Genomic DNA, 11,766 nt, shown 5'->3' on the forward strand with positions numbered 1-11,766 from the left:
CCGAAACAAGAAGAATCCCGACACGGAACTTCCTTTACTTCCCAAAATACCCCTCCTGCTCTACGTGAATTCCTTAAATACCTCTACCGGGTCAACAATCACAGCCGTTAGTAACGGTGCTCTCCCAGATGCCCCTACGTGTCCGTCAATAATAAGGGCCGTCAATTTTATTATTTCCAAAATGCCCCTGCTTCCCAATATACGCCTTCCCAAAATACACCTCTAGATCAGATTGAGAATCCTAGTGGAAATTATATTCCGAAAACGTCCCTTGACCTTAGTTGAATCTAGACCGTTCATTCAGCGATCCAGCGGTAGGGAGAGAGAGTATAAGGCGTCAAAAGCGGAAACCCTAACTTCGCGTAATGAAAGAGGGAAGCGAATCTATTGGCGCGCGCAATTGGGGGTTGTCAGGGAATGGCAAGAATCATAATTAATTCTAACTTTAGGGGCGGGTCAGTAGTATTTTGTTGGAGTCCGTATCAAGCCAGAAGGGGCGCATTTAAAACTATATTTTATTTTGTGGGGATATTTATTTAAAGTTAAATAAATAATAAATAAATTAATTGCGCGGACGTGAGGGGAGATTAATTTTCGGTTCGGAGCGCATTCAAGTCCGGGCTGGGTTCTTTTCTTCTCTCTCTCCTTTATCGCTTCACGTTCTCTCGTCCTCTTTCTTCCAAAGCTCAAGATAACGCCTGACGCAAAGGGAGGCAAACTGCGGCGACCTCTTCTCCGTTTAATTTAACGGCGGCAACGTCGGCGGCTTCCTGGTGCGTTAAAATCCGGCGGTTTCAACGGTTTTCCCTAGTTTTCTTGCTTATTTGACTAATTTTAGCGCTCTAATGTTCTTTTAGATCGGAATCCTAGGGTCTCAGCCTTGGAATCGGTGGAGATTTGGATTATTATTTGGTTTGGGATCACAGGGGCAATCGATGCCCCTTTGTTGCTACTTAATTTCATGCCGCCTGAACCTCTGCCCTGGGATCGCAAAGATTTCGTATTCAAAGACCGAAAACACGATAGAATCGCCTCCAACGATGCCCTAAGTGGCGGTAACTCTACCTCGCGGTGGCGGGACCCCTATCACTTTCCCCGTGCTTCCCCTCGCCGTCCTCCGCCGAGTAAGACCCCTGAACTTTCCAGATCTGTGGTTTTTTGGAGTATTTCTTGGGTTTCTTGAGATTTAACGATGTTTATTGATTTTTTTAGGTTATCATCGGCAAAACGGGAGTTATTACCAGCTGTATGATGAATCTAACGGCCACGGATGCACGCCGTCAAGGTCTGACGACGGTTACAGGTCGTCTAACGGCAGGTATAACGGAGGACGGAGTAGCAGTAGGGAGAGCCGTGGATCTTTCCGTCGATCTCCGTATTTTGATGGTTACGAGCCTAGTCACGTGACTTCGCAGAGGTCAGTCGCCGTTCCCATCACCTCCCCTCCCCCTCTTCAATCGAGAGATCTTCACGGTGGTGGTGATGATCAGAGATCAGATCGGGATCGAGATCGGGACCGGTATCGGGATAAGGACAACTCTTTAGGGTCCATTGATTGGAAACCTCTGAAGTGGAGCCGTCAAAGTTCAATCTCATCTTCCAAGTCTATCAGATCGGACGTTGAAGAGGCTGTAAATGGATCTTTAGAGGTTTCGGTGCCAAATTTGGGCAAAGAAACGCCGGTGAGGTCTCCAGTGAGCTCGCCAGCGCCTTTGGAGGACGGCGTGCCAAAAAAGAAGCCGAGGCTTACATGGGGCCAGGGATTAGCGAAATATGAGAAGCAGAAGGTTGAGGGATCTTCAAATAGTGGGAAGGATCAAGTTAGCGAATCTAGCCTGAGGGTTATGGGGATTGCTGGATCCACGTCCCCAGCGACTCCTTGCTCTGCTGCTTGCCCTTCTCCTGGTAAGTAAAGTTCACCATTTCCTTCTTTTAGTTTCAACGATTTGTTTGCTATGAGCACATTTTAGCGGGGATTTTGTTTGGATAGATATTTGCACCCCAACACGCTTAATTTTTTAGGTGATTCAATACTAAGGACTAACTTCGTGAACTTCTCTTGAATCTATCAGTTGATTTGTAAATTTTTGCGTACTATTTTCTTTATGGATCTCTGTGGTTGATGAACAATGTAAATTTTACTGCTCGGGAAATCTAGAGTGCGAAGTTCAACTCGGGAAGTTGGAGGCCTTGACTTTCCCAATTTTCAAAATTATCCTTGATTACTATGTCCCCGTCATGTGGGAAAATTTGATGGTGTGCCCGATCTGTGGAATAATTTTTCATTCTTTTCTCCAAGAATCTCGTGCAAGAAGATTTGAAGAAGGCTAGACTTAGCCACATATGTTCTTGTTGCTTGATTCGTTTTTTTGTTCTTTGCTGAATCTTTTTGTTGCTTGCTTTTTATTTTCATCTTCGACCATAGACAAGTTTATCTTTTCTCATCTCTTAGGCCCTGTTTCGTGATTAGGATACTTTATCAAAGGACATTTTCTCCTTTTCATTGTTTTTTCTAAGTCCAGAAGCAGGTGTTTATATCTTTTTAGTTATTACTTCCATCCAGGCGGAAAATGGTAGGCTGGGGAATCTGTGGATATGGCATTTGTAATAAGATGCACTTCGGAATATTCAGTCATTAAACAAGTTAATTGTTAAATGTAGCTAATTATTTTACCTTAAGATTCTATTTTGGTAAGTTCATCAGCTCTTCTTCTTTTACCTGTGGCCTGGTGAGTCTGAAGCTTCATGTATATTTTAGAGTCAAAACAATATCACCTTTAAGCTGTTAGATTCCCTTCCTAGATTTTGTATGAAAGCCACATTTGGATGCAACTTCTTCACAAGCCAAGTATCTGATATTGTACTTCATGGTACCTGATTCTCCAGTGTATTAGATTGTCTGCACTTGTACTTTCCCCATGGCGTTTCGCTATAGTTGTCTTCTTGAAACTTACTGCAACGTGTCTATTTACTACAATGATGTTTTTGTTTTTTAGACAACTTTTATCATGATACGAAGCTCTCTAAGGGTCACTGGCAGATGCCTACGGAATTGATGCAAGGGTATTGTGTGAACTATTTAACACAAGCATTATAGAACATAACCGAGCAATTTTAATATAGAATAGTAATCATGGGATAAGGAGGCTTTCACTATGTCTTTGTGTGCTCAATTTTGATCTTTGTGAACAATAGAGGAACATGTAGTACATTAACATTGCCTGCTGTTTCTGTGTTTTTAAGTTTGAAATATACACATGATATGGGGCCATGTGGGTGCATGCTTGAAGAAAACGAGACATTTGTAATCCCGTAGATTGAGTTTCTGATGAGTGATAGCCAATTCAATACAATGAATGTTAGCTGAATTAAGGTTCCAAATCCTTCTGTAAATAATAAGCACTCATTGTTTTAATTTGTAGAATTGAACCTGATCTGTATATCCATTTAGATTATCAACCCGTTCTGCCACAGTGGGTTCTGATGGCGGTAATGTAGGAGGATGGCAACAGTAGGAGGATGCTTCTACATTAGCCCTGTCAGGCACAATTCATTTAGATTATTACCCCTTAAATAGCGAATGCTGATCGCGTGGACAACATGATTCTTTTTTCGTTACTCGTTTAATGTATAATTCATGTAGACCTCATCCCTCCTTTTATCAGCGGATTCTGGTCACAGTAACAGCAGTATGCAACCTGGAGTGCTTCTGTAGGTGTGATTCATTGCGAGAATTACCCTTTCTCAATGGGTATGCTGGCAGCATCCCTCCTAGACATTGAAGGAGGTGGCTGAATGTGGAAAATAAAGACAAGCTGAGATGGGTTGATTTCCTTAGTCCTCATTCTTATTCCAAACACTCATTCCTGCATCTGCGGCAGCAGGCCTTCTGTGCAATGCTGCTAGGACTTTGACTAACTCCATAGAATTTTTTTAGGGCAATGAACAATATGTGTTCATGCAAATATATATTCAAACTAAGCAATTTATTAATTTGCTTTTTTGGTAGTTATGATTGTTGGTAGCTAGCCTAGCATGTAGAGATTTTGTAATCCTTGGCGATATCTCAGTCACCCAAGCAACTTTTTACCAAATAGTTGGAAGTACTACCTTGTTCAAGGAGCGTTTTAAAAAGGTGAAAACCATATCTTTTCAACTTCCTTTTTTTTTCATCATTTTTGAAAATGATAAACTATTCATATTTTGCCCTTGAATAATCATTTGGATGTAAATCAGTATTACTAAGAAACTTCAGATTTTTGTTTTGGTTTTTTTGATGTGTTGGACTGTCAGCACTTGGAGACCTAGGTCGCTTATTGGATTTCTATATGCAAGATGATAAAAAGACTCTTAGACAAAAGAGACTCTTAGACTATGTTACCCGGGTACTTTTATCATGAAGTCGTACCTGTACCGGACACATACTCGGCACTTACCCGTTACCCAAACTTCATGGACACTCCTTGGATATAAGCATACAATTTTGAGACATGTAACTCAATTATATGATAAACTTTTAATTTAAAAAACTTGTCATATACTTGTTGGATGCATATCCCGCACTTTACATCCATGTCTTAAACCTGCTAGACATGGGTCCGGTTCGTTTCAGTGCATACCCAAGTTCAAAACTATGAATTTAAAGGGTCTTTTGGGTGTCTAGTTAACAAACAACCAGTTTTCAATTTGTAATAATCAAAATAATATAAAAGATTAAAAAATGAGACATGAATTTTAATTCTAATAACACATGGATTGAAAAACAATAATGTTCTGGTGGAAATTATTAATTTCAATGTGTGTAGACGTATCGCTGGACCCTACATTTTACAAATTTGCCATGTCTTGTACCGGCACCTGTACCAACACCGGTATCCATGCAACTTTGCTCTTGATGAAGTATAACTTAAATCATTTGAATTTCATGACCACTTTTGCTAAATATTTTTTTCCCTTGCAATTGGGCAATTGAACGAAAATGCAGCTGTGTCCCCTTATGAGATTTTTGGAAGATTCCTTGCACGTTTAGTTTAGGACACTTGAAGAGAACTCCTATGTTCTGTTTCAATATACCCTTACAGCAATGCTTAACGTGTTTGTTATTTCAACTACTTATCTCTGTTTACTTGGATAGATTTTTCCTGATAGTGCCTTGTTTGGAAGGCATCATATGCAAAGATTACTTCTCCCGAAGCTAAAGACTGTTTAAGTATGATTGATATTGTCAGTGTTAGTATTGTATTGCACTATTATCGCTATTAATTTGTCTGAAATAGCAAGAAGTGTTAAGAGTGATCTTGTGTTAGTTTTGGCCTCATATCGCACTGTTTTCCAACATTCTTTTGTATGCCATGGGAAATTCCTACTTATCTATCTTGTATGTTTTTTCCTTTTTAAATTTTGTTATAAGCAACTGTGAACTATGCTATTTGATCATTTATAGTGCGTGTATAGTCTAATGTCATAAAGTTGCTTATGTTCTCAATACGTAAGTCAAGTGGAACATTGCTATTTGAGTTTTTCCTTGCAGTTGAATGCCATATTTTGTAATCACAACTGTTGATAGGATATTTTCTCATTCATTTTGTAATTAGTCTGAATTGGTGAAATGTTATCTTGTGTTAGTGTTGGTCTCGTATCACACTGTTCTCCATCATTCTTTTTTATAACCTGGATAATTCCAATTCAACGCTCATTTATATTTGTATTTGTAATTTTTTTATATTGTATGCAATTTTTTTTCTTTTTTGTTATATGCACCTGTAAACTTCATAATCCTTTTATAGTGGGGGCATGTCATGAGGTTGCTTATGTACTCAATTCTTAATTCAACTGAGATAATGCTATTTGTAATCTTAATGGCTGATAGGTTATTCAGTCTGTATATGAATCTACTTGACAAGAAGATTGTTCATTAGTCGCTAATTTTTTGATTTACTGTACTCAACCTGTAAACTTCATAATCCGTTTATAGTGGGGGCATGTCATGAGGTTGCTTATGTACGCAATTCTTAATCAACTGAGATAATGCTAATTGTAATCATGAATGCTGATAGGTTATTCAGTCTGTATATGAATCTATTGGACAAGAGGATTGTTCAGTAGTCGCTTATTTTTTGCATTTACTGTACTCAATTATGCACTTCCTTCTGTGTTATCTTGATGATGTTTAATTATCTAATCAGGCATTTTCACTGATGTCATAATTTGTCTTTTATTTATTGGAGCAGGTACTGAGAATATGCCTTTTAGTAAGGTAACAAACATTGATAATGATACAGACAATCACAGTCAAACATCTGTGGTGGGTCTTCAAAATCACTGGGAAGAACTTCTTACCAAGTTAGATGAGTTGCCTCCTATATCTACATTAGCTTCATTACTTAATGATATGTTGCAACCTGAAGATGCTTGCACTGGTGATTCCTCTTCCAATAGAAATAATTGTGCAAATAAATTACCATTATTTAAAGCCGACATCTCCAAGGAATTGGAAAGAACTGAATGTGAAATTGACTCGTTGGAGAATGAACTGAAGTCCTTTGACAGGATGGAAAGAGTGATCCTGCCCGTCAAAATTACATTAGCAATAAAAGTTGACAGTTCGTCATTGCCTTGTCAGCAGTCAGATGATGGTTCAGTACAAGTTTCATCAAACTCAACTCCAGTAAATCCTTCTGAAACAGCAGCGGTTGAGGAAGTACTTCTGCCAATATGTTCCTCCGGTGAACCTGAAATTGAAGCGAAGTGGTCACACAAAGATATCCTGCGGACAGCTTCTCATAATAATAGTGAATCGACATCTTCAGGCGATGGGGGAGGAATGTCCCTTGATTTTGAGGAAAGGACAGTGAAAGAGAACAGCTCTGAACATTTCAGTCATTTAGACGCAGCCAGTAGCAATGCTAATCTTGACTTGAATGTTGGTTCAAATGAAAAGGTGGAGAATAATTTAGTAGCTTTAATTATGGCTTCTAATAGGGAAGCTGCAAAAAAGTGTTCCCATGTTTTTGATGCTGCCTTGTGTATGGCTTGGCAACAATCTGACATTTGGGGACCGGATAGAATGTTGTCCTTCAGGAAGAATGCCATGCAAGTTAGAGAAAAACTTGCTTTGCGCAAACATCAAATTAAATTCAAGGAGCGAATTCTTACTCTTAAATTCAGGGCATTCCACCACTTGTGGAAAGAGGATCTTCGACTTCTCTCTGTGAGAAAGCAACGGCCAAAATCACAGAAGCGCTTTGAATTATGCAGCCGTTCAGCACAGAGCAGCTCACAAAAACACCGTTCTTCTATCCGCTCCCGATTCACATTGCCTGGTTAGTGTTTTTTTTGCTGCAAAAGTTTTTTTATTTTTTATTTACTTATTGGTATATTTATAATCAACAACTGCTACATAATTCCTTTAGGTCTTTCTATAAATGGCATTATGTTGTTGTCATAGCATATGCAAATTTTGACTGCCCTACTCATTGATAAGTAGGTTTGTTGTTTCTTTTTGTTCATGTTTGATTTTATTGTGTGTTGTATGCTGTTTTTGCAATTTCTCATTGTAGGATTTTACTCTTTGGTCGATTCTTACGTGTGTTCAAGAGTCGTCATGTTCATCCTAATTACTGCTGGATCAATACTCCCTGATTACAAAATTATTTTTTTCTTATGTTATTGTAGTTTCTGGTCCCATTTAATCTTTTTTTTATAAATAGTATGATCTGTTCTTCACTTAATTCCCTTCTGGACAAAGTCATGCATGATCATTACACTTTAGATTCTTTCAGAGTGCGGCCTTCGCTGTTAATTTCTTTTAAGGGCCTATCATTACATTTGAAAGATTATCGAGTAATCTATCTCAATAATTTTATTTGTGGAAAATAAATCCAGGAATGTCACGATGAACTTTAGTATGCTAGGAAGAGGATTATGTGGTATCTGTTGTAATTATCCTGCTTTTGTTTACACCAGTAACCTCTCTGTTTCAGTTAGTTCTCTTTTTGGTGCTTATTTGCGCACTGGGTGCAAATTTTTTTATACATTTACCTATTGCACGTACATGGGGAACATAAAGATGCATCTACTACAAAGAATGGTGTGCTTTGAATCTATATTACAATCATATGTGCTGCTAATATTTTTTTTGGATACCTTTAGCCTTTATTTATAACATTGGTTATATTTTAATGTTTTTATTAATTAAGTTTGGATGTTCGAGATAAGTTGAAGCAACCCTGCTAGCTGATTACTGTTTTCGCTTATGTTCATTTTATGTAAGCTTATGAAATTGAAAGCTAACAGGAGTATTATACACTTTTGGTTTTGTATCTGCCCTTTTATCATTCCATATTTATCATTCACCCAGCTGACCGTATCTTGTATTGTCTCTGAATCATTTATGGCACTGCAGCAGGTAATTTGACTCTTGTTCCTACAGCGGACATTGTGGATTTTACCAGCAGGCTGTTGTCTGATTCCCTTGCTAAGCTTCACAGGCAAAACTTGAAGATGCCAGCTCTGATATTGGATGAGAAGGAGAGGAGTTTCTCTAGGTTCATTACGAAGAATAACCTGATAGAAGACCCACTTTCTTTTGAGAAGCAAAGATTGATGATAAATCCATGGACACAAGAGGAGAAAGGAGTTTTCATGGATATGCTTGCCACATACGGCAAAGATTTTGCCAAAATTTCTTCTTTCCTAACCCATAAAACAACTGCGGACTGCATTGAATTCTACTACAAGAATCATAAGTCAGAAAGTTTCAGAGAGGTGAAGAAACAGTTGAATCTGCGAAAGCAGCGACAATGCTTATCCACCAACATGTACATGGTAACATCAGGGAAAAAGTGGAATCGTGAGTCTAATGCTGCGTCTCTTGATATGCTAGGAACAGTATCAGTGGCCGTTGCACACAACAGCAGCAGTGGAAGGAGTCAACAGAAGTACACAGGAAGGTCTGTTATTCCTAGTTATCATGGGTCAAAAGTGTCTCGTGGGACCTACCATCACCACTCTTTTGAAAGGCCTGGCAAAGCTGAAATATCGAGACACGAAAAGGAAATAGCAGGTATAGATGTTCTAGCTGGGTATGGTTCTCTTTCTTCAGAGGCAGTGAGCTCTTGTGTTACTAGTTCAGTTTCACCTCCAGAAAAGATGAGCAGTGTTATAATGGACATGCCTGTAACACCAGAATTTACCCAAGCGATTGAAGAGGAAGACACTTGCTCAGATGAAGGCTGTGCTGGAGACTCCTTGGATTGGATTGATGAGGAAAAGTCCATATTCATCAGAGCTTTGAGCTCGTATGGTAAGGATTTTGCAAAGATCTCACAGTGTGTTGGAACCAAGTCAAGGGATCAGTGTAGGATTTTCTTCAGCAAAGCTCGAAAGTGTCTCAGCTTAGATCAGATCCATCCAGGGTCCGGAAATGGGGGCACGCCTGTCAGTGATGCGAATGGAAGGAGTGATACAGATGATGCTTGTGCTGCAGAATTGGACTCTGCAATTTGCAGTACACAGTCCTGTTCCAGAATGGATCCGGACTTTATGCAGTCTGTGACAAATACTGGCGTTGAAGGGATTATTCATGATGGTAATATTTCCTCGAAAGCTGAAACTGACAGGTCATGTAAGTATGGGGCAGGAGGATTTAATCAGGAGGAAGCTGATGGCAAGGTTGACAGACTAGAGTCTGTTCCTAGAGTTGAGGAGGTGGAAATCGAAATAAAAAATCTTCAATCAAAAGTTATGGAAGGGATTGGCGATGCTGTAGTGAAACACGGTGAGCTTGTACCTTCTCATGATGATGCAGAATCTGGTAGAGGTGTGGGCAAAGTCGAAAATGACACTTCTTCGTCATTCTCGGAAGATGAGAAAATGAAGATTCAGACTACTGATGAGGTCCAGCAGGGAGTTATTTCGAAGTTGAAAAGTGAAGTTGAGTTGCAGCAAGTCCCAATGATGTCTGAGACTGTTTCAGGGGAGAGGCAGGAAAAGAAGGTTGACACTTATAATAGCAGTAGTGTGAACTTTTCTTTTTCTGTGGAGTCCACTGTTAAAGAAACTGATTCTTATACAGCATCTAAGTCGAAGGTTGGCCCTAATCGTACTTTCAACTTTTCCACCCATGAGCAATCAATGCCTCTGGATCTGCTTTCTCAGAAGAGATCTCAGTTGCTTTCAGCAAAGGAGCGGTCTTACTCTGCGCCTTTGAGCACAGTGATGCCTGAACCTTCTTCCATTTGGTCTGACGGCTCCTTCCGAGTTCAATCTCACTCGACCCTTGATTTTAATGACCATGTGCTTAAGCCGCACCAAGGGTCAGCCTCTAAAGACTTATGTCAGCAACGTCAGTCGAGAATCAACTTGAATCAGGTTCATCAATCTTCACATGTTCTAAGTGGCTACCCAGTGCAGGCATTGAACCAGAAAGATTCGAAGAGGGAGGCAATTATAAGCAGTGGAAAACAAACCATGCATGAAGGTCATTTGAACAGAAGCTTGAGTTCTCAGCTATGTCGGCACTTCGTTCCAGATATTCAGAATGAGAAGAGGGAAGGTTCAGTACCTTCAAGGCCTGGGGTATTATTTTTTGACAGTAAGGAGGATAAATCAGACTCACAGTTAAGACCATGCTCAATAAATCCATCTCAGGAGACAGAGGAGCAGTCTACTCACCGAACTGGTGATGTGAAGCTCTTTGGTCAGATTCTTACTAACCCCCATTCCCATCAGAAGTCGAATTCTTCGTCACAGGATATTGATAGCCAGCCACCTTCCCAAAAACAGAAGAAACCTGCAACTGTGACGATATCAACCAGCAGAACAAGCAGCAGCTCCCTATTCCCCCCCAAAGCTGAGAGCATCTCCCAGTCAAGCCTTCAAGAGGTTCCTCTACAAAGTTATGGCTATTGGGACGGGAGTAGAATACAAACCGGATTCTCATCGTTGCCGGAGCAAGCCGTCATGCTAGCAGCATATCAAGGCTCCTCAGCGGGGACGCCATTTTATCCTCCAGCAAAGGACATAGGCGTTGCTAGTTCCAGTGGTGCTGCGAGCGCCAACGGAGCTGCAAAGAATTATCAGCAAGCATACGGTCAGCCTGAGATGCAGAAGAGGAGTCGGTTCGAACTGGTTTCAGGTTTTCAACAAGGGGGGAGACCAGCATTGGCAAGGCTGGGTATTAACGGGGGAAGCCGAAGTGTTTTAGTGGGTAGTAATGGGGTTTCCGACCCGGTGGCTGCACTCAAAATTGCTAAGTTATACACAGGAGAAGTTGAGTCATGGACGAGAGATGTGAACAGCAGATAGCAGCGGTAAAAAGCGAGGAAGTAGAGGAGAAGGGTGGGGTGGTTGATTTTCCTCCATGCCTTTGTTGTACAATAGTTAGTTCTGTAACCTGAATGAAACTTTAGACAGGAGGGGAGTTGTGGTGGTTGCTTTTTCTGTCCATATTATTTGATAGCTTTAAGCAGTGTTTTTATTTTTATTTTTTTCATCCCCGGGCAACGGGGTTTTCGTTAGTTTAGATTATGCGTCGGTTGTTTTTTATCGGCATACGGAGTGAAGCATTCTCTCCCCATGTATTCTGCAGGTTTGCTGCTATTTTTTGACTTTAAAAAAAAATTCGGCAGCAGACCTTGATTTGTTGAACTGACTAGCCAGGGTGGTATGCCTTCTGACCTGCTCCTTAACTACTGTATTTTGGCACTTTGATTTTTCATGGTGATAAAACCTTAAGGCTATGGTTTTATCTTGCTGGGGATGTGT

General features: G+C 40.1%; 1 protein-coding gene across 3 annotated transcripts; it reads left to right on the forward strand.

Annotated features, from left to right (window-relative positions):
• Nucleotides 618-11,680, forward strand: LOC109848420. Of its 3 annotated transcripts, none has more exons than XM_020417895.1 (5): nt 618-773; nt 858-1,124; nt 1,213-1,905; nt 6,231-7,322; nt 8,405-11,680. In XM_020417895.1, the coding sequence occupies exons 2-5, from the start codon at nt 962-964 to the stop codon at nt 11,305-11,307; spliced, it is 4,851 nt and encodes a 1,616-aa protein (XP_020273484.1). In that variant the 5' UTR covers nt 618-773; nt 858-961; the 3' UTR covers nt 11,308-11,680. The 3 variants fall into 3 exon arrangements, with proteins under 3 accessions (XP_020273484.1, XP_020273486.1, XP_020273485.1); XM_020417897.1 differs by having other exon boundaries at nt 8,408-11,680; XM_020417896.1 differs by having other exon boundaries at nt 621-773; nt 871-1,124.

This window comes from Asparagus officinalis, chromosome 7 (assembly GCF_001876935.1).
Source record: "Asparagus officinalis chromosome 7, Aspof.V1, whole genome shotgun sequence".
Lineage (NCBI taxonomy): Eukaryota > Viridiplantae > Streptophyta > Magnoliopsida > Asparagales > Asparagaceae > Asparagus > Asparagus officinalis.